General features: G+C 42.7%; 1 protein-coding gene across 1 annotated transcript in view; it reads right to left on the reverse strand.

The window, feature by feature from the left end:
- AFF3 (AF4/FMR2 family member 3) overlaps window positions 1-24,127 on the reverse strand; it is a 590,786-nt gene that overhangs the window by 312,822 nt on the left and 253,837 nt on the right. The window contains exon 4 of the mRNA XM_019529497.1: window positions 14,771-14,815. Coding sequence (XP_019385042.1) covers window positions 14,771-14,815 — 45 coding nt within the window. The remainder of the gene's footprint in view (window positions 1-14,770; window positions 14,816-24,127) is intronic.

The following is a 24,127-nucleotide window of genomic DNA, read 5'->3' on the forward strand; positions in this document are numbered from 1 at the left end:
ACTTGGGGTTCATCATTGACCACAAGATAAACATGAGCCTTCAATGTGATGCTGCAGCTAACAAAGCGACCAAAATGCTGGCTTGCATCCATAGATGCTTCTCAAGCAAATCCCGAGATGTCATTCTCTCCTTGTACTCGGCTTTGGTGAAGCTGCAGCTGGAGTACTGCGTCCAGTTTTGGGCTCCACAATTCAAAAAGGATGTGGAGAAGCTTGAGAGAGTTCAGAGAAGAGCCACACACATCATCAGAGGTCAGGAAAACAGACCTTATGATGGCAGGCTGAGAGCTATGGGGCTCTTTAGCCTGGAAAAGCGCAGGCTCAGGGGTGATCTGCCACCTATAAGTTTATTAGGGGTGACCACCAGGATCTGGGGGAACATTTTTTCACCAGAGCGCCCCAAGGGATGACAAGGTCAAATGGTTGTAAACTACTGTAAGATCATTTCAGGCTGGATATAAGGAAGAATTTCTTTACTGTCTGGAACAGCCTGCCATTGGAGGTGGTTCAAGCACCTGCATTGAACACCTTCAAGAGTAAATTGCATGTTTATCTTGCTGGGATCCTATGACCCTAGCTGACTTCCTGCCCTTTGAGTCGGGGGCTGGACTCAATGATCTTCCAAGGTCCCTTCCAGCCCTAATGTCTATGAATGTCTATGAAAGTCTATGAAAGAATGTCTGTACTTAGCCTCAATGTTTAAGTTACATTGCCCAGGAAGTCTACAATACTTGTAAAAACAAAACTGGGCTCATACACTCTCCCCCCCCTTATGACTTTACTAAGCCTTGTTTTTTTATATTACAGAGATGGTGTGTCTACAGTTGAAATACAGTTCACATGCAAGTAAACTACTCGCAGGTAAACACTCCCAGGAAGGCATGTACAAGTGCAGAATCTCAAGAGCAATAATTATGGCAATAATCTGCTCCTGCTCCCACTGGCCCTGCACTGGTCCCCTAAAGCAGCCAGGGGGAGCTCTAGGCTCCTGCTGGGTACTAGCCCAGGAGATGGCATAGAGCATCCTGTCCCAGAGGGGTTGGCTCCTGGCTCCTGTAATCAGCTCCCCAGTCGGGGGTGGAAGACTTGGAAAGAGCTACAGGGGAGAAGCAGGTCCCAGCCCCCTGCCCCAATCTGCCAGTGTGACAGCTAGCAGCAAGCCCCCAGCAGAGCTGGTGCTGGGAGAGAAGAAGCTCCCTGCCCACACCCTGTGATTGCGGAGTCGGGGTAGGAGCTACCTGCTGCCAGGGCAGGGGGACATTGTCCCTGTGCCTTGGCAGCAGGCAGCTCCTGGTGGTAGGGAGCAATCTACACATATTCTACTGCACATTTATTAACCCCAAGTAAATGTGCTACTAGCACTTGCAGGTAGCACATTTACTCGGGATTAGAGCCAATTACGGTGCATTAAGCATCTTCTCATGTAGATGCAGAAGCTTACTGTGCAGTAATTGGCTCCACTGTTCAGTAAAGCATCTCATGCAGGTGCACTCAGAGAGAATTAGCAGCTATATTTAGCAGTCTATCCTGATACATATATGCTTGATTCACATTAACTATAAAGGGCACTTCTACACGTGTCCCTCCGGCACCATTATTACTGCTTCCTTTTGGAAGTACTAAATGACAGTGCAGTGACAACCCATGCATGTCACCATAGCATGTCACTATGGTGATGTATCTGCAGCATCATGGGTTTTGACCATGGATGCTACGTCACCGTAGCGTGTTGCTATGGCACTGTAGTATCACATGTAGATTTGCCCAATGAGAATTATACTGATGTTCTACAGAGAAAACAGATCTCACAAGACTCTGTTTTTTCTAAAAGAATCTAAGGAAAATTACTCTCTTTTCCATCTTAAACTAGTTCAGGTTTTCATTAATATGAACTAAGTTTCTAAGTCATGGCATTTATAGTGAAAGCATATTTCACTGACAGAATAAAACCATGCTGATATATAAAGAAAATGTTTATTTAATTTAATAGGCATAATTTCTTCTTTTGGGACTCAGTTCAGTAACTGTTGTTGAAGTCAATGAAGGTTGGACTGAGGATGACAATTTTTTAAATCTGACTTTTTCGTTTACTCTGGACTAGGTAGAATTCTCAGGAATATAATGAACCATTACACATACACACATGCAATGCTATTAACATTAATCATAAATTGAATTTGCTTGATATTTGATCAGTATTCATGAGAAAATTACTCAATAATATTTATGAAAAAAGTCTGTGGAGAACTGCATGGCTAGCACAAAACTTTTTACTGAAAGAAGCCCACTCTTTCTCCCACCAAGTTATTATAGCTATTCTGACTAGCCTTTTTTCCTCCACAAGGATAAAATACACATTTTAAAATAATATTACAGGCAGTCCTCGACTTACAATGTTTCAAGTTACAATGTTTTGCACTTAAAACATTTATAAATTGACACCCTGTTTCAGCTTTATGATGTCAGTTTTGACTTGCAACGCTTGATCTGATGTGAAGCCACCCCAGCGAACAAGTTCGCTGTGTTGCTTATCTCCCTGGAGAACATCTGTCCAAACTTCCTTGGACACTTCCTTTAAGAAAGCAGACAAGACTCCAGCAAAACTTGCAGCCAGGACTCCTGAGAAGACTCCAGCCAAGAACCCTTCAAAAAGTCCAGCCAAAAGCCTTTCAAAATGTCCAGCAAAGTCTCCTCAAAGAAGTCCTTCCAAATCAATATGATTGCTATTTATGATATAAATACATTCATATAGCTATATTATTCATCTATAATTGATAAAGTATAAAATTCTGGGGTATTTTTGGTGAAAATAGGGTATCAGGCCTTGGTTCAGGAACCAAACCCCCATTTATAACATTGTTTCTTATGAGAAAATTGGTTCTGAGTTACAATATTTTGACTTAAGATGCGGTTTTCAGGAAACAATTGTGTCATACATCTGAGGACTCCTTGTACAGTGTTTTCAGTTGAAGTTGGCATGTCAGCCCTTTTCTTTTTGGCTTGCTTCATTTGTAGTCAGTATTTATGTAAAAATGTTTTGGGTTTTTTTTGCCTTTTTTACCAAATAAGCTAATTTTGATGGCAAAAACCCATCTTGAGAAACCAGCATTGATTTAGCATTATTTTTGTCCAGAGCTGGGACAGATTTCCTCACTCAGCAAAGATTGGGACTGGTTCTGATCTTGACATGGCTTGGAGGCAGCTGCCCAAGAGCAAGGACAGCACCCTCCATTTCATGGAGATTGGGACCAGTCCCTGTGCCCCCTGCTAGCCTGGGGCTAGCACCAAGGGAAACCTGGCGCCCCCCTGGCTGCTGCAGGGGGAAAAAGCAGGGTAAGAGCAACCCTAGACTGAACTGCTCCCAATGGGCATATGTTCAGATGTGTGCCCGGGGACACTTTAAAGAGCCTGAATTTTCAGGCGCATTAACTGCATGTGTAGACATTCCCTATAAGTAGCACAAACCAGGACACGTGACAAAGAAAATGTGAATGCAAAGCATCACAGGGTAGCACAGTATAGAGCATACTAGTTACCTTGCTCTGTGGAAACAGTCTCTGAAATTCCAGGTTTATCCAATGAAGAGATGGAACCAGCTTCTGAAAATACTTTAAAAGTTTACATTTACTTAAAAATATATATTTATGGAAATAAATGTAATTTACAGAAGGCAGTTCATTGTCACCAAAGGCTTCATCAGAGAATCCTGTCATCTCAAGTCCAAGCTTATCCCCTATACCTCTACTGTGGTCTCAGTTCTTTAGGGAGTAAATTCAGTGGTGGAGATACAAAGTGGACTTCATTTTGTAAAGCTGACAGCTAAAGGCACAAAGCCATGAGCTTAAGGCAGCAGTGCATTTGATCTCATATACCCTGACTATTTTTCTTTTTTTATTAGGAGTGAGGAACAAGAATCTTTGCTGGTTTCAATATCCCTAGTTTTACTTTTTCATATATTTAATGGAGCTATATCAGCATGCACAGAATGAGGATAGCCAGGAATCATTTCTCTTTCTTGAAAAAGGAAGCTGGCCTGGAAATTCATTCTGGATTCCCCCTTGCTTTGTCAACCAGGGCTAAGATGCACAGTTCCCCCCAAAGCAGCAATTTAAATAAACAATCAAGTAGTAGTCCAGGATTTTACCAGCTTCTTCATGCTGTCCTGCCTTTTTCTTATGCGAATTTGTCATGTACTGGCTGGTCATGCTCCACAAGGACCTTTGACTTTTGTGAGCTTGTGATAGAATTAGACCAGCTTCACTGGTAATAAGCCTCCCTTGGCAGATGAGAGGATCCTCTAGAAAATCCTAGATTTAAAATAGCTTGAGGACCAAAGTTGTTCTCAAACTCAGACCTCCCTCATGGCCATTCACAGCACTATCATCTGTGATTATTGACACAAACGAGCAATTACTGCCTTGAGATGTCCATGTCCTCACTCAAACTTATACACCTTTATTTCTTGCTCTGCATAACCCCAACTGAATATTACCATGTACCCTCAGAAAAACCCAATCTGTTTGGAAATAATAATTTCAACAAAATAATAGCAAGTGTGGACGAGTCCCTTTGCATATGGCTCAACCAGTGCTGTGCACCCTTAAAGGGGTACACTACCTCCTCGGGGCACTTGTCTGTCATGACTTGATGGTAATAATTGGAGAATTTTCTCCCCGTGAAGGAAAAACTGGTTCCGCCATCAGGGCTGTGTCCAATAATCCAAAATAATCAGTTATGGCCTGTAACAAAGCCTCACAGTCCTTACAGGGGGCTACTCTAACCCCAGTACCCCCACCACAGTCCTTTGGGTTTAAGTACAGGCTCCTGCTGTTAAGACGTCACAACTAGAAGTGGCTCTCAGTACTTTCCTGGATGACTCCCAGGAAGCTTCTGCAGGCGATTAGAAACAAAAATGCAAAAATATGGGCAGGAGTATTCCTCACCCGGCCTCCGCTGCTCTCTGGTACAGTGTTTTCCCTCTCACTACTGTTCGTGTCCTTTTGGGCTTTCTGTCCTGCACTCCCAGCCTATCGATGCTGGTTTCTGGTTGCCAGCTATAGGTCATCTGTCCTGTATTGAGGGGAGACAGCTGGGCTGAGTCAACGTCAAGGGACTCCTCCCCTGAGGTTATAAACAGTAGGGGTGTGTGAAATGGGCCGTATTTTATTTAGATCTGGATTCGGCCCAAACTGGGGACATTGATTCAACTAATGGATTCAGATCACTGTCCTTGATTAGATTCAGCCAAATTCAAATCTGAAGATTCAAGGCTGATTCAGAGAATCAGCGACTCGGCCATGGACGCAGCTTTAAATGTTTTTTCTACATACCTTGAGGTACCAGGCATGGCTCTTGAATGCTATGACACTCAGGTGGATGGAATGTCCCACAGAAGCGTGGCCTACCCCCCTGCTTTTAAAATGCTTTTAAATTAAGATTAAAAAGCTGAATTTAAATGCCCAGTTTTCACTGATGTAGGTTATAAGACAAAACTCTTTGAAGGACTACTTGTACAGGCACCTGATCTCGAGTCTCACTGGTATTAGAAAGAACGAAAATCCTTTGGCACTCACTACCCTGGCCTTGGTTTCTAGCGTTCCTCAAAAGAAACGCTGTCCTCCTTGATCCCATATCCCTTCAAAACACAGCCTTTGTACCTCCCTGAGCTCCTTTGTTTAACAGTAACCTTAATTTAAATAAACAAACAAGGGAATGCTTATGAAACATTTTTGTCAACTGAGAGACAAAGTTGCTAAAGAATTTTTCCTTTCAGCAACAACAACAGCCCTCTCACCTCCAAATCCAAAACATTAAAATTTCAGGATATTACCATTAATATCCAGACCAATCCCAATTCACAAATACTACCATCCAAGTACCATTTAAGCCCAAACATTTAGAGACTCCTCGACACTATAACAAAAGCCGCCACCTCTAAATATACGAGGGTGTGTGGTACGATGCTTAAATTAATGGAGATATAGAACCTGACTGTGATAACCATTGTGTTATTACAGTTTTATGCAGGTGCAACAGCAAAATAAACATTTACCCCAAATCCCACCAGTCATTACAAAATATACAATAAAACATGAACTAATAAAAGCAAATAAAAATCAGCCAAAATTATGACTCCTGTTGAAAAGCCTGTGTTTTTATGTACAAGTGTAGGGAACTCTGAAGAACATAGATAGAGCATGGTCAAGGGCATAGGAAAGGATGGAGCAAAGGATGTTTGTAGAGAATTAAATCTGAATTTCCATGCTTACAATTCTGTGTATATTTTAGAAAGCTTTGCACTTTATCCAGGGACACCTGACATGTTTCCAGCCTTTACACTGCTGCAAGAAAGGAGCAGGCATATGATGTACATCCCCATACCAGTGTAACTTACTTGAACTGGGTGGAGAATTACCCAGGAGAAATCAAAGGGAAAACTACATTGGTGTAAGTTACATCAGGGTTGATGTCATTTGTTCACAGTTCAAGGCAAACAGGGTAATATCTGCTTGCTTGCCAGTAGGTAGCTAGAAACTATAATAGTGCTACTGCATGCAGCTACCCCATGATAGCTGAATGTCTGTCAACTCCAGACCTAGAAGTAGACCATATAGTGTCTTCAACAGTATAGTGCACTAAACTGATGACATTTACACGAGTATTTATATGTCATACATCTTGGTCCTTACAATGTAGCACAAGCTTGCAAATATTCATTTGCTATAATTACAATGTGCTAAAAAGACTTTTCTTTGCTAGTGCGTCATTACAAATGTAATGCAATTTGAATGCAGTTTTTGTCTTGAACGTTCTCTATGTCCTTTTCAAAAGTTTTTGTGGCCTCAATGTGTGTGACAACTCTGTACAGATGGTTATAGTCACTAAATTAGTGAATGAACTAAGTTTAGGCCCTGGACTCCTGCAGATTTTAGAAAGTTGAAGAATATAGGAATCCTGCAGCATTTTATAACTCCTGCAGGATTCCTATTTTCAGCAGGAATCCCTACATTAGGGTCATTTGGGAAATTTAATAACCTCCCCCTGCCACTCCCACTTCCCAAATAAATCTTTAAAATAGTGCATCTTAAATTGTTTTGGGGCTTCAGGTACACACTTCCTAAGTGCTTAGCATAATGATTTGGGAATTTATGAACTTGATGGAGTTTGTCAGAAGTTTGGATAAAATACATTTAATAATGCCAGACTGGAATCAACAACACAATTCTACTTCACATGTGTACATTTGAAAATTCTGGAAATCATGGCATTTAGTATTCTTGGGGGCATGTCCACATGTTGCCCTACACTGCTGTAGTGACACTACATTGCTGTACAGTGCAGTACGGCGATGTATCGATCTAGGGTAGGGACAGACATTATCATAAACCAGTATAAGTGATTGGAAACTGGTTTAAACCTGTAACAGAGCAGAAGTTCAGTGCATATAAACCAGTTTTGAAATAGCTGAAACTGGTTTAAGATAAACCTGGATGGATACAGTATGAGATTTAACAGATTAAGGTTAAACCAGTCTATTGACCTTCTGTGCCAGATCCCCTCCTGACTTAAGTTACTTCACAATCTGCCAGCATCCCAGGCTGCTTTATGCCTGCCCCACCAGCCCCCTCTCACAGGGTGGGTGGGCTAATCTCTACTCCACTGTCTGCTCCAGCAGAGCCTGGCAGGCCCTGCCCCCAGGCTGTCAAAGAGCTGACAAGCAAAGCCCCTGCTCCCCAGCCCAGCCAGTGAGGGGACATGGGGGGGTGGTGAGGGGAGGAACAGAGCCATTGCCTCCCATGCTGGACCCAGCCTCTCTCTAGAGGCGGGCTGTGGCTGAGGCGGGCACTCCCCCTGTCCCCCCCCCATCCTTGCCCTCCCTTGTGGCTGCCATGGTGACCAGTTCTGGAAACCTAGGGCTGGGCACAGGGGAGGGTCTGCGATGACTGTAGGGAGTTGGGGTCATGTGCCTGGCAACCAGTCAGGGATAGCCCTGCTTGGCTGTGTTCAGCTGCCAGGCTGGGAGGTGTGTGAGAGTGCCCCCTTCCCTGCACCTGGCCTGGCCAGTGCAGGCATTTGCCTGCTCCACACCTCCTCCCCCACTACAAGGGCAAACATGCGTTACGTTTGCTCATAATCCAATCTTCCCAGTTTAGAGAAACCCACAAAGATTGGATCAAGTCTGCCCTGGGCTTTTTGGCTGTCTGTACTTAGCCCTAGACTGCAGTTGGACTGGTGTAATTCCCTTGGGTTAAGGAGTGGTCTGACTAAGTGGGCCCCTAATTAGCTCTGCAGTAAATGCTTATAGCTACATGTGCACCCCTATTAGGGAACACAAAACTAATAAACTCCAGAGCAGGCTAGCACTTGGATCTGCCAACAGGATTTACAAATATTAGCCTGCTCTGGAGTTTTTTTGTGCAGAGTAGCACATGTGTAGAAGCTGCTCAGCTGGCTGGGGCACAGGGGTGCTTCAGTGCAGGGGCTGCCTACCAGTCGGGGCTGCTCCAACTGGGCTAAATGTGCTGCACATGAATAAACAGTAGATGTGCCCAGTGGGCAGTGCTGATAAGGTTTACATGGCTGAGATTCAGAGTAAACTGTAAGTGTAGGAGACCTAGGAAGGGGGAGGGCAGGGGAACACCCAAGATCCTACTGCTTTATGGAGCTTTGGGTGGTAGTGGTCTCTGTGGGGCAGCTCAGAAGGCTGGAGAGGGTGAAAAGTACTCCCCAGTACACCTGTGGCAATTGATCTGCCTGCATTCTATGGGGAAATTACAGCACCTGTTATAACCTGTAGGAAATACACAAAAAGTTTTGGTGAAACCGCATGTTGTTACCCCCACCTTACTCCTCTCCATTTTGAATCCTAAGCGAAGGAATTTATGAGCAGATTTTGAGTAACACAAGAGACTCATTTTTCCACAGATGTGCTACATAAATTCTTCTTTAAAGTACACTTAGCTATGAACCTTTTTGGTACTAATTCTCCAGAGATATGGGAAATAAAGAAAAAAGAGAGAGAAGAGCAGTCTTTCCCATTTTAAGAATGCACCTCCAAACCCATGGTTATCCAGCGTACATATTTTTGTTCCTGCATGATATGTTTCTCCTTGTAGAAGTGACCATGTCTTCCTCTGGCTAATCAGATAGTTTACACTCCATGACTTTATTATAATACAAACGAAAGACTAAAATCTTCAACTGTTCTGTTTAATTTTCCTACATAAAAATACATTAAAGTGACTGAAATAACCATTGCCTAATGCATGCTGACTGTAAAAAAATATTCACAATTTATGCTATCTGCTACATAATGTGTAACAAAGCAACAGGAATGGAGGTTACAGAATTATTTAATACACATTTCAGTCTCTCAGAAGCTTGCTTTATAAATGTTAGCTAAGTAAAAGCTTTGCCAATAAAGTCACAAGCAATCCATCATAATCAATCTTATTTAATTTAATAAATTATTGGAGAAAAGATTATCTTAAAAAATAGCTCCTTCACTGCTCTGTAGTGTTTTAAAACAAACAGTTATAGCACTGTTATTCATAAACAGTTCCAAGACAGTGTGTCTAGGATGACCAAGAAATAGAAACAAACTAAAATAAAAGCTTTTTTACAGAGGCCTACCATACCATTGGGTCTAAACTCTATTGGCCTTTTATTTGGTATTATATCAGCTTTCTAAGCATTGTAAACTGCTGGGTCATGACTTTTAAAAAAGGAACCAAACCGAGGGCCAAACTGAGGTACTGTGGGTCAGGATACAAAGGATTTGTGGAGAAAGGGACTTAGTAGTGGGGATCTACTACAGACCACCACACCAGGAAGATGAGCTAGACCTGGAATTCTCCAGACAGCTCTCGGAGGCCATACGGTTGAGAGATATGGTTGTCATGGGTGACCTAAACTACCCTGATACCTGCTTGGAGGAACAGTCAGCCAAATCTAACCGCTCATGTAGGTTCTTAACCTGCATACAGGACATCCACCTAACACAGGAGGTATATGATCCCACTAAGGGAAATGCCTTGCTGGACTTGGTGTTAACTACAGGGAATGACCTGGTGGGGAATCTACAGGTACACAGTAACCCAGGGGATAGTGACCATCGATGGATTGAATTCACTATCCGGTGAAGGGTGGGTAAGCTAACCAGCAGGGCTGAAGTGCTAGACTTCAGAAAGGTTAACTTCAGTGTGCTCAGGAGATTAGTTAGTGAGGTGTTAAAGCTCAAGAGCATTGGCAAAGTGGAGGTCCAGGAAGGGTGGCTGTTCCTCAAGGGAGCGATCCTGTGGGCACAGAAGGAGACAATCCTATTGTGCATAAAAGGGGGAAAGGGGCCAAGAAGCCCTCTTGGCTGAACAGAGAAGTCCAGGAAAGCTTAAGGGCAAAGAAAGAGGTATACAGGCTGTGGAAACAGGTGGTAGCTACCAAGGAGAAGTATACCTCCTTGGCTCGCACTTGCAGGGAATCTATTAGGAAGGTCAAAGCAGGATTAGAATTTAGGTTGGCAGCAAAAATTAAGGACTACAAAAAGTCCTTCTTCAGGTACATTGGGAGCAAAAGGAAGGCGCAGAGTAGCATAGAACCCCTACAGGACAAACTAGGGCAATTGGTGACAGAGACGGGGGACAAATCTGAGCTCTTCAGTGGGTTCTTTGCATCTGTATTCCTAGATACAGACCAAGGCAAATCTCCCAATTGGATCACAGATACACACAGGAGGGACACCAGCCCACCAACTGTTAATGCAGACTTAGTAAAGGGACACTTGGAGGTGCTGGATGTGTTCAAATCAGTGGGCCTGGATGAACTTCATCCAAGGATGCTGAAGGAACTGGCCAGTGTCAAGGAGAGCCACTGGTATGGCTGTTCAAGCACTCATGGTGCTCCAGTCAGGTCCCAGAGGACTGGAAAAGGGCCAATGTGGTCCCTATTTTCAAGAAGAGGAGGAAGGAGAACCAGGAAACTATAGGCCAGTTAGTCTCAGCTCTATCCTTGGGAAAACTCTGGAAAAAATCATTGAGGATCACATTTGTGGAGGCCAGCAAGGGAAATAATGCCAGAAGGGAATCAGCACAAATTCACTGCAGGTAGATTCTGCCTGACTAACTTTGTTTCTTTTTATGACCAGGTCACAAAATGCTTAGACACAGGAGCTGAGGTAGATGTCATCTACCTAGACTTTAAGAAGGCCTTCTATATGGTATCTCATTCTGTTCTTGTAAATAAACAGACAGGCTCTAATGTAGATGATTACACAGTCAGGTGGGTGGCAAATTGGCTTAGTCGCACCGAAAACAGTGGTGGTGGATGGGTTGATATTGACCTGGAAAGATGTGGGTAGTGGAGTCCCACAAGGCTCTGTCCTTGGACCGGTGCTATTCAATGTCTTCATTAGTGACTTGGATGAAGGTGTGGAGAGCACCCTGTCCAAGTTTGTAAATGATACCAAGTTATGGGGCAAAGTGAACACACCAGAGGGTAAGGAACAGCTCCAGGCAGATATGGACAGGTTAGAAAAATGGGCAGAACAAAATAGGATGTAGTTTAACAAAGATAGGTGCAAAGTGCTACACCTGGGCAAAAAGAACCACCAACACACTTAGAGGCTGGGGGATGTGTGGGGAGTCGGAGGAAAAGCAAGGGCAACCTTGGACCCCTGCTAAACCAGATGAGACAACTGACATCCGATGCCCAGGAAAAACCCAACTTACTAAATGGGTACTTTGCATCGGTCTTTCACAATTCCCATGGGATGCCTGTGCCCATCACGGGACAGGGAGGCCTGGGTGAGCGAGATTCCTTGCCCTCCATCAATGCTGACCTTGAGAGGCTGGACACATTCAAGTCAGCCGGCCCTGACAATCTACACCCCTGGATACTCAAGGAGCTGGCTAACATCACAGCTCGGCCCCTGGCATGGATCTTCAAGAACTCCTGGTGCTCTGGTGAAGTGCCCAAATATTGGAAGAAGGCCAATGTGGTGCCTATCTTCAAGTAAGGGAGGAAAGTTCATCCAACAAACTACAGGCCCATCAGTCTGACCGCTATCCTGGGGAAAGTCTTAGAAAAGATTATCAAGGAGGCCATTCTTAACGGACTGGCTGATGGCAACTTCCTGAGGGATAGTCAGCACGGGTTTGTTGAGGGTAGGTCTTGCTTGACCAATCTTATTTCCTTTTATGACCAGGTGATCTATCACCTGGACAAGGAAGAAGAGATTGATGTCATATATCTTGACTTTAAAAAAGCCTTCGATCTGGTATTCCAGTATCACCTCTTGGCAAAACTGGCCAACTGCAGCCTCAGGTCCACCATGATCTGCTGGCTGGGGAACTGGCTCCATGGTTGGACCCAGAGGGTGGTAATTGACCTAAGTCAATTATCATGGTGCCCTGTGACCAGTGGGGTCCCCCAAGGCTCTGTCCTTGGACCTATATTGATCAACATTTTCATTAATGATGTAGACATTGGGGTCAGAAGTGGACTGGCCTAGTTCAGCGATGATACCAAATTTTGGGGTAAAGCATCCACCTGAGGACAGGCGGGTGATTCAGGCTGACCTTGGCAGGCTCAGGAAATGGGCGGATGAGAATCTGATGGTGTTTAACACCAAAAAATGCAAGGTTCTCCCCCTTGTGAAGAAAAACCTTCAGCATACTTATAGGCTTGGCAGTGCTATGCTGGCTAGCACTATGGGTGAAAGGGACTTGGGGGTCATGATTGACCACAAGATGAACATGAGCCTTCAATGTGATGCTGTGGCTAGTAAAGTGAGCAAAATGTTGGCTTGAATCCATAGATGCTTCTCAAGCAAATCCTGAAACATCATTCTCCCATTGTACTCAGCCTTGGTGAGGCTGCAGCTGAAGTACTATGTCCAGTTTTGGGCTCCACAATTCAAAAAGGACGTGGAGAAGCTTGAGAGGGTGCAGAGGAGAGCCACGCACATGATCAGAGGTCAGGAAAACAGACCTTATGGCAACAGGCTGAGAGCTATGGGACTCTTCAGCCTGGAAAAGCGCGGCTCAGGGGTGATCTGATGGTCACCTATAAGTTTATTAGGGGTGTTCACGAGGATCTGGGGGAATGTTCATTCCCCAGAGCCCCCCGAGGAATGACAAGTTCAAATGGTTATAAATTTCTGCAAGGCCATTTCAGGCTTGACATAAGGAAGAACTTCTTTACTGTCCAAGCCCCCAAGGCTTAGAATAGCCTGTCATCAGAGGTGGTTTAAGCACCCACTTTGAATGCCTTCAAGAGAAATTTAGACGTTTATCTTGCTGGGATCCTATGACTCTAGCTGACTTCCTGCCCTTTGGGGCAGGGGGCTAGACTCAATGATTTTCTGAGGTCCCTTCCAGCCCTAATGTCTATGAAATCTATGGATGACCTTCTCAGCACCACAGCAGTGGAAAGGGATCTTGGAGACATAGTTGACTACAAGATGAACAGGAGTTGTCAGTGTGACAAAGTGATCAACAAGGCTAACTGCACTTTATCATGCATTAGCAGATGCGTGACGAACAGGTCCAGGGAGGTGATGCTTCCCCTCTATGTGGCACTGGTCAGGCTGTAGCTGGAGTACTGTGTCCAGTTTTTGGTGCTGCACTTCAAGAGGGATGAGAAGAATCTTGAGAGGGTTCAGAGGAGGGCCGCTCGTATGGTCAGAGGCCTGCAGGCAAGGCCCTACAAAGAGAGACTGAGGGACCTAGATCTCTTCAGCCTTCGCAACAGAAGGCTAAGAGGTGATCTTATGGCTGCCTATAAATTAATCAGGAGAGGGCAGCAGGGAATAGGAGACGCTCTATTTACTAGGGCACCCCCTAGAGTAACTAGGAACAATGGCCATAAATTGATGGAGAGCAGACTTAGGTTGGACATTAGGAAAAACTTCTTCACAGTAAGGGTTGCCAGAATCCGGAATGGGCTTCCAAGGGAGGTGGTGCTCTCCCCTACCTTGGGGGTCTTCAAGAGGAGACTGGATAAGCATCTAGCTAGGGTCTTCTGACCCCAGCACTCTTTCCTGCCCAGGGCAGGAATCAGACTCGATGACCTACTGAGGTCTCTTCCGACCCTAACATCTATGAATCTATGAACCCTTAAATATGAGTAAAATATATGCAAGAATGATATAGTATTTATAAGGAACTTTCTTTGGTAAGAATAGTATATAAATGTAATAAGTAAATATATAAATAAAACAAGCAGCCAATAGTAAAGCTGATTCAAGCCTAGATCTGTTCAGAATGTGAATTAATAACTTTGTGAAAAAAACCTATACATTATTGTGATAAAAGTGATAATAATGGAATAACTTTCTAAGTTTTGAATATTGTCATTATATAATGGAAATAATGACATTACGTAATGGATTATAATTAAACCCAGGTGGAAAATGACCTTCTATGACCTCCCCTCAAAATTAAGCTTTTTGACAGTCATGATTAATGGTACAACGTTCTGTGCATGGTTTGTAAACCTAAAACATAGTTGTATGTTTCAGGTTATAATTTTGAGCAATTATCTGCTTCCAGATGCAAAAAGTCGAGATATATTTGTGTGCAGCAACAGCGAATTTCAGTAGCTCAAGAGGCTGTTTATACAGGTTCTCTATTAATGTTATATAGCTAAATAATTTATCTGCTCCTTCTCTAAAAAGACAGTTTAAAAAGTAAATATGCACAGCAGCAGCATTACTGGTATTGATGCTGTTTCTATTCTTCTGTAAAAAGAAAAAAATTCTTTCAAGAGGTCCTACCTGTAAAATTTCTTCAATGCAGTTGTTATCTCCTGTTCCACTGTCCTGTAAAGAAAGGGAGAAGAACCATTTTTAAAGAGGAAATAAAAAAATAGCAGGTTTGAGGAGATATTGTCAAATTAGATGCATTCAAGACTCATTCACTTTTTTTTTCTAAGACAAGGCCAAGTACTTTAGCATGAAAAAGGGGTTTTTTTGTATTAAACCTCTAAGTTAGTTTGTATACATGCTGAAGGAAAATACAATAGTGTAATGTTTAAATGACAGTGACCACAGCATATTTTTATTAATATATATGACATAAAAAATGTGTATGATTCTGCTTAAGTTACATTGGGAGCAGTTAATTCTACCCTGAATATACATTACATACATACATTTAGATACAATATATACATCTATGTACATTAAACTCTTTATGTAGGTTAAACTCCTGTTTATCATTAAGACTGAAGAATTGTACCCATACAGACTGAAGGATTCAGTCCATTTTAACCAAGGACATTATAAAATGCTATTGAATCTTCCTGAAAAGCTAGTGTTTAAATTGGAGCTGTATAGAATGAGTAAATACGAGTTCTAAAAGGATGATGTTGCAAACCTTACTCACAACTATGAACAGTTGCTGATACAGGTCCCAGCTCAGCCCAGCCCATGCTTAATTCCCACTAAAACTAGAATGTGTGCCAAAGAGCGTGAAGTGTAGTAGAGCATCACTCTGCACTGATCAGACCTCTTCTTTCTCTCCTTCCCAACTGGCCCTCTTCTCTCTACAACCTCTGCAGTCCACCTTAGGCAGAGTCAACAGTGCTGGTAGGTAGAAGGGTAAGAATAGGATGTGGTGCTCCTGCCTGGAGGCTTACATAAGCTGAAGGGCTCTTTTACACAGGGGAAATTCTCCAGGGATCACTTTTTCATCCGGTTAAAATTCATTCCACACTGCATATTCCTCAAAGGGAACATTTTCTGCATATGCCATACAAAGTGAAGTTAGCAGATGTGGGAACATGGCCCTGACTCTTCAGTTCAAATAGTGGAAGAAAAATGATTTTGTATTTACTTTTTTTGATTCTTGCTGTTTTTATTTGTATTGTTACTGTTAATAACTACTTTTGAAATAAACTAGACACTTTGGGCATTTGTAGATGAGCTCCAGGAGGCAGGGGAGATAGGCTCTTTAATTAGCACAGTTCTGACGGCCATGCTAATTAAAAGCACCTGGAGCATCATATGTATCAGCATCTGCATGCTGAAAAATGGTAGTGGGGCACTTTGAATTAAAGCTCATTGAACCAGCTTTAGTTTAAAGCACCCCACCACCATTTTTTAGTGTGGGGACACTGCTACACGATTAATTGAGTCTGCTCTGATGCATTGTAATTACAGCATGTTGGAGCAGCTTCCCTGCACGTGTATAGGAGCCCTTTGGCACAAATTTAAAAAAATAGTTGGCTCAATTTTCAGGCAACCAATTTGAGATATGTCATAGGAGTCTAAAATCTTCACAAAAGTGCTGGGAACCTGCTGTCTCAAAATCAGACTCCTTTAAATGGTCTCAATATGGGCATCTGAAACAGAAATGACTGGTAAGTGTTGATAATGGCTAAGTACAGACTGTCGATAAGCACAAAGCTGGATTGATTCAGTCTTTGCATCGATTGAACTGATAAGCAAGTGAACCGACATTCACTTTTGATTCCAGAAATGCAGCCACATGCCTGCAGTGGCCCAAGCCAGAAGCCCGCAGGTTCTAGAGCACACCTCCGTGCTGGCCCAGGCCAGGCAGCTTGGGCTATGGCTACAAGGGGAGGTCTGTGGGGGAGATGCAAAGCACCTGGGATGCTGGGGGACTTTGAGTTAACTTGAATCTGGAGGGGATCTAGGACAGAAATTCAATAAACCAATTTAGCCTAAATGAGTAAAACTGATACTACAGCTACACAGGTTTATCTTAAACCAGTTTTGGCCATTTTGAAAGCAGTTTATGTGCACTAAACTTCTGTTGTCTTACAGATTTGAACCAGTTTCTGAACACTTATACCAGTTTATGTGTAAATTCTGTCCCTAGCCTAAGGGATGGGATTTCAGGAAAAAACCTTGTTCCTAAGTATTGCCTTTGGCTGCTTCTGGGCACCTGCCCTCTCAGCATCAGAAGACTGAAGCTTTTTAGAGGTGCCTTACTGACTCCTTCATTGATTTTATATGGGATTTAGGCAACTATCCCTGCTTCCTTATATAACCCAGGTGGCACTCAATGATGTATTCCCCTCTCCAAATGAAGGGAATGTTAGCAGGGCAGGTGCACTGAGGGGTGAAACTGCCTGTGGCACACAGTTTCCCTCCTTTCCCTATAGAACAAGGCCAGGACATGTTAAGGCTTAACTACGTACACATTTAATAAGATATAAAAATTATAGGTTAATATATTTACCCATAAGATATAGCAGCTAAAAGAGCTTATATACAGGTCAATGCAAATACTATATACAAGTGAAGAATCAAAAGGGGATCAAAGCAAGTCTCATTAGAAGTCATGCAAATCTTATACTCTAATGGAATGCCATTTTACAAAGCATGAGGTGCAGGGTTCACAAAATATGAGGTGCAGGGCCCAGGGGGGAATAATGAAGGAAAAAACCCAATAAGATATATTAAAACAATAGCAACGCCCTAGGAGAAAGAGTGTCCCTAGATGAAAGGAGGACAGTGGGGAGCTCCAGATACCCCAGCTGCCCCTTTAATCAACTTAAACACCCCAATTGCCCATCATGGGGGTAAAGACCCCCCCACCCATTGGAATCCCCTTCTTAGGCAACTCACAACTCCTTCAAGGTCCCAGTGAGTCTGTCCTCATCTTTCAGGGTGAGGCGTCTCTTCCCTTAGCAGGGGGCCCTCAGCTGTTTTGGGGCTCTCTCGGCCTCTGGCCTGTTTATGGCCCTGTGCACTGCTCCATATACTATTGGCCCTGCCTTGTGCCAGGGGCTACAGACCCAAGCTACCTCATGCAGCACCATGGTCTTGGTCCACTCCCAGACCCTCCAAGGCTGTGCACCCCAAGCTGCTGTGTGCAGCTCCATGGCCTTGATCCACTCCTGGACCCTCTGTGCACCAGCTGTGCACCGCTCACCCTTCCTAGTGCAAGGGGTTGGAGACCCGAGCTGCCTGGTGCAGCTTCCAGTGTCTCAGTCCCTCCCGGACCCTCCGTGCACCAGCTGTGCAGAGACACCATGCCTCCTCATGGTGGGGCTCATGAATGTGGCTGCTTGCCGCTCCCATCCGATGATCTGTCTTTGGGCTCTTCTGGGGCTACTGCTCCACCCCACTGGCCAGCTCTGCCAGCTCTTCTTCTACCTTCTTCTTCATCCCTTGATGAAGCTGCCCGTGTGCCGGGCACGCTGCCTTTTTTATTTCCTCTGGAGGCTCTGTCCCTGGATTGCAAATGGACCAATCAGAGAAGGGGGGAGTTAGTCCCCTCTCAGACCCGGCTCTTTGCCTTGCTCCTGGATAGGGGTGGGACAAGCCTCTCCCCTGCCATCATCTGATTGGTGGGAACACCCCACGAATTGCTCAGAGCCCTTCCAACCCAGCAAGCCAGGCTGCTGCCAGCAAGCCCATCACACTTAAATTGACCTGCTAGGGCAAGATGCTTGGTTTTAGGTAAGTAGAAGTACCCTAATGGCATGTCTACACCATAAATGAACAGTACTAGGAACCCCACAGTGACACATGGAATGCTGGCTCCACACATTACACCCCAAAGCAGATGTAATGTAGCTGATGTATTGAAGTGTTGGCATACACCAGAAGATTTGCCCAGTGCCACACTAATGTGGCTATGGTATATCTCTTTCACAGGATAGCACTAATGGTGTGGGCGTATTTCAGCTTTACAAAGCAACACACCCTAACACAATCCTTTGACAGTACAGGAATGCCCTACAAGGTCAATGTGGATTTTGCTATCATCCTCAACTAATCCTGTCAACAAACCTCTCTGAATCCAACTTCTGTATATTAATAGCATTGTTCTCTCAGGCCCTGCTGAATGCAGAGACATGATCCACAGTCCTTTTCTTCCTGCAGTGGAAGGAAAATCTGAATTCATATCTTTTAGAAGTCTGAGAGTAGCTGAGTCAGAATTAAGGCAGCCACACATAAGGAAGAGAGCAATTTATGGACATCTATACATGTGCTGGACATCTTGCTAATTAACATGCTTCAGCAGCCTCCATGTCACATGTATTCCACGCCCTGCACTTCAAAATGGCAGTGAGGGCACTTTAACTAACGCATGTTGAATGCTTTAACTAAGGCACTTTGAAGTGCAGGATGCTGAATACATGTGACCTTGCAGGCACTTTAATTAGAGTGGCTCTGGCAGCTACTGTAATTAAAGCACCCCCCCCCCTTCATCCCACAGCACGTGTAAAGATGCCCTATGTTTCCTAAATTTAAGTGGCTGTTATTTCATGCCAAGTTGCAGTTCTTGTTAGTACTCCTGGAATTTTTTTTCTGAATATGGTCCTTGATTGTTAAATGAACTGACATTACTTTTTTGTGCAATACAGTTTCACTTTTAATGTCAATGGGAGTCACACTGTTGGTTTCAGTAGGAAAGGATGTGGGTGCAACAGAAAAGCACCTTTTCACGAATTATTCAGATTTTACAAATCATTGTGAAAAAGGAATTGCAGCTATTTGTAAGCAGCTTCATTCTGGATTCATCATTGTAACAGAAGAGTCTTGAAGTGCAACACACTGTTTTTGCTGCTATTAGAGCAGCAATACAACCAAAATGCTTGTCACTGATAATAAAGTTAGCTAATAAGAAAGAAACATGCAACGAAAAATCACAAAATTCCAGTAACTCTCTTCTCTTCTCTTCTCAGTTGACTCTTATCTTTCTCCTTTCTCTGGATTTTTCCCCCCTAAGGCCTGGTAATGATATTGATGTGATGACTAAGCATTTAACAGTTGAACACATAAAGCCCTCCTAGCATACCACATGCCTGTTTGAAAAACAGTGAATCTGCTGCCCCACCAAAAACTTACTATTCATGTCTGCTCTCACTTTACACAAGAAGGTATAAGATGTCCTATCATCTTACATAATATATTATGCTGATTAACTTGCAGCAATATGATCCTCCCAGATGCTGCATTATTTGTCAAGATCAAAACACTGAGGGTGAATAGACTTTTTATAACACTATTAAGAAATAATCTATTTTGTGTTACAAAATTAGATCTCTCTCCTAGAAGTGCAGTCTAGTACCTCTGAAAATATTCACCAGTAACAAATTATTCCTATCTATTGCATGGGAACTAGGCTAAGTTCCAGTTCCCCATTAAACCTCAGGAAGAAAGGCAAGAGAGAAAGAGAGAGACAGAGAGAGAGACAGAGAGAGAACCTTTCCTCTCTGCACTTCTATCTTGACCCAAGCCATTGCAAAAACTTCCAGTAGGTGAAAGTGAAGCAGAAACACACAACCACAGCAAACAGAAAGAAAAATGGAAATATAATTTTAAGAAATATTTTATGTCCTCTTTCTTATCATCTTTTGAACACTGATACCCTTATTTATTTTTCTCCCAAGTCCTGGCCTGCTAGGTAAGTACTATGCAGCACTGCAGACATCAGTGTATCTAGAAATTTACGGTGCATTTCTTTTCATGTTAGAAAATGGCACTGAAAGCCATGGTGTCTGAGCTCAGCAAGCTGAATTTAACCATGCAAACATATTTAATGAAAATGTCATGTGATGGTAAATTTCGCTTACAATCTGAATTAAAAAAGCATCTATTACTTCCACATGCAGCAAATACACTGTTCCAGTCTTTTGCCTTTTTATATGACTAGGTCTGTGCACTCTAAACATTATTATCCTAACTGCATTATTTCACTATTTACTATATAACACTATGCTTGTGTATCATCTAAATGATGTACTTATTTCTGTGTCTTAATAATACACATATTGCGACAGATTTATACAACATACATTTTAATTACTCTGTGGGTTTTTCCTTAGGTCTTGTGGCTGTTATTTCATACTGAGTTGCTGAGCTGTTATGCTATTTATACTGATTTTGTTAAACCAGGATCATTTACCTATCAGGGCATTTTGAAGTCTGTCATAATAGACTTGCCTCACTGCATGTCCAATGAACCCTCAAAAATGTTAGAAACTCAACTTTACTTGTCAGAGGAAGTGGGCGTGATTCCTTTACTTCTCTGATGTTTTGCCCATTACCTTCATTTTTCAGTCAGTGCATCATCACCAGTCACCAAACATTTGTACACACATGCACACACAGTGTCTGGCAGGAAGATGTGAGGCTCTGCAGCTGAGGATAACAGCAGTTATTGCTGAAGAAATAGCCGGGAGCATCGTATCATTGATAACACAAGGAGCTAATTACCATGCAAAGCACAGAGAGCTGTAAGAAACAAGGCTGAACACAGGCTATATCAAACTCTTGGGAAATGGGATGTCATTTCAAAACTACATCTGTACACATTTTATTTTATATCGCTACTTTATTTTTCTTCTTTTCCAACAGCTTTCACATGGTGATACATAAATGAACCTCTGTGAAAGTAATTGCCTGTTTATGAGGCTTTTCCCCTCCTTTTGCATCTTTACATTTAAAAAAGACAGAAGGAAACTCCAGTACAATCCAGTTTCATCTTAGAGATTTTTATAGCAAAAGCTTTCCTTATTACTCTTATTATTTGTGTTGCATTAAGCAGTCTTACTAACTCACCAAAAGTTATTGCATGTTGTCTTCAGAGAAAGTTAAGAGTTATTAATATCTCCTAAATGCTCAGATACATGTAGCAGTAGACTTCCTCTGCCTCTTTCTGCTCAGCCGGGGTCTGTCTTGCTGTACTGACATTAGAAAGCTGGTCATCAGCAACCAGCTGTGTGTCAGCTGATGCTATATCAAGGTTCCTTTTCAACCTAGATTCCTGACTGCAAGGATTCAAGAATGTCTTGACACCCACTTGATATATAACCGCCTCTCTACTCTCCCCTCCACAGCCCACAAACACTTTAACACATATAGGCTGGCATGGTAGGAACAGGTTACATTTTCGTGCAATTTAAAATTATCCTGTCACAATACATACCTGCAGAGCATATTAAGTTTCAGGTGGTAACTGTTAAGAGCCTACAACCTACACTACATTTTTTTCCTAGAAAAAATGTGTATGCAAGCACATCAAAAAATTGTTTCTATACCTTTCAAGGCCATGCAAGAAGGGATATATGGGTAATGCTGTTTCTATAAGGAAACTTGCAGACTTCTGAAAAAAATAAATTCTGTAAGACATCTTGACAGAAAATACTGTAGCATGAGACCTGTGGTGCCTTAATAAGCACTGAATTTTGGCAGTAGAAAAAAGGAGGTGATATTTATCCCCCTCTTGCCCCCAGCAGCAGTGAACCTCTGGCTGCTACTACTCCAAACATATGCTGCTGCTCTGCCCTCCCTATTGTCAGAACCAAAGTAGGGAACGTGCAAGAGGATGGATAATGAGAGGGTGAGGTACCCTCCTAGCTCCATTCTGGCATCCCCTCTTAAGCAGCACTTGGAGTTTGTGCCCTGCTTGCCCACCTATCTTTACAGTACTGTTGGTCAGGTTCAAATTTTCTATGGTGGCTACCTACCTCATATGGAGAACAAGATTAGGTAGGGGAGAAAAGGTATCTGCAATATAATTTTTTCTTCCCCCAAGGCATTTCTTTGAAGAGTTTTAATGCCTAGAAAGTTTGGAGCAAAAAGTTCAAATTTGGTGGTTCTAGGTGCAGAGAGGGGACTTTTGATTAGCTGAGGAAAATACATACAGATTTGACAATCATTGGATTCTAAAAAAAAATGTATTTGAAGATGCTCGATTGTGTTTATTAGAAACCGGCTGCCTGCAGCTTGCATTGCAGTGCACACCTTCCATGCTGACTACAGCCTGAAGTATGGGATGGTTTAAATACGCAGAGAATTAGAATTTGGATAATGCAGTGGCAGGGGCAGCAATTGACTTAAAATAAGTTGGTCAAAAATCAGGAATTTATTTTTTTCAGGAAATGCCTAAATTTTGACTTTTTTCATTCCATACCAGAGATGGGACTTGACTCAGGGGACTCCTTCCAGTTTTATGCTCCTATGACAACAAAAAATATAGATATTTTCTACAAATATTAAATTTTGTTTCCTTAGATTCGATAAAATTGAAACTGTCTGTTCCAATTTCAGCCTTGTACATCTTTATATTATTATTTAATGCTAAAACAAAAAGGGTTTTATTCCCCACAATAAAACATCTAAATATTTCATTCCAAGAAAGTGGAATAAAATCCTTAAGGAAATGTGTTTTTACTTTAAAGAAGAAAATAAATTAAGTACTGTCAAAATCAATAAGTATCCATGCTAATTTTCAGTTTCAACAAAATTGTATTTTTCAAAGGAAAAGTATTCTATGCTTTCCAAATCTCCAATAGGCACAGTATTAAAAGCCAGTGGATAGCTCCCCACCCTTTTCCTTCTCTCGCAGTGGGGAGTAAAAGTTCCTTTTTGACAGGAGCATGGAGAGCTACCCGTACTATTGCAACCTACTTTAACTGCTGGGAAGGAAGGTGTCCTGGTTCCAGGAAGGCGGCATAAATTATAGTCTTATCCATTCCACTGGCCAATGTTAATATTTTGTTCACCAGGATATCAGTTGCATGGGAAGATTTACTTCTGACACTTCTTAATTTCTGGGTTCTGGACACTGACACGTTAATATTCTGTATAAGTAATCTAGGATACAGTTAGTCATAATCTGTAAATATTGAGCAGAATCCTATTCTACTTTATATGTCCAAATGGCACTAAAGCATAGTTTGTGATCCTAGCCCATGTGAAGTGTGAACACATAAGAAGTCAAACAGCTACTGAGCATGTACAGTATGTGGACAGAAGGAGAGAAGCAGTCCTTCTATGTTTTAGCCAAGTGCCCTATTGAAGAGGGTATCTGCCCATGTTCTTGGGCCTCCCTCAGAGAGGGTTTGAGTGTACATCTCTTCAGCACTGCTGTAACCAGTAACCACCAAGCAACAGGTCAAGCATTATCTAGTCCCCTTACTAGCCCTCCTCTTGATGTTTCATAGATTTCACAGACATTAGGGCTGGAAGGGACCTCGGAAGATCGAGTCCAGTCCACTGCCTAAAGGGCGGGAAGTCAGCTGGGGTCATAGGATCCCAGCAAGATAAGCATCTAATTTGCTCTTGAAGGTGTTCAATGTAGGTGCTTGAACCACCTCCGCTGGCAGACTGTTCCAGACCTTGGGGGCTCGGACAGTAAAGAAATTC

This window comes from Crocodylus porosus, unplaced genomic scaffold (genome assembly GCF_001723895.1).
Source record: "Crocodylus porosus isolate Cpor-Errol unplaced genomic scaffold, CroPor_comp1, whole genome shotgun sequence".
In the NCBI taxonomy this organism is placed as follows: domain Eukaryota; kingdom Metazoa; phylum Chordata; order Crocodylia; family Crocodylidae; genus Crocodylus; species Crocodylus porosus.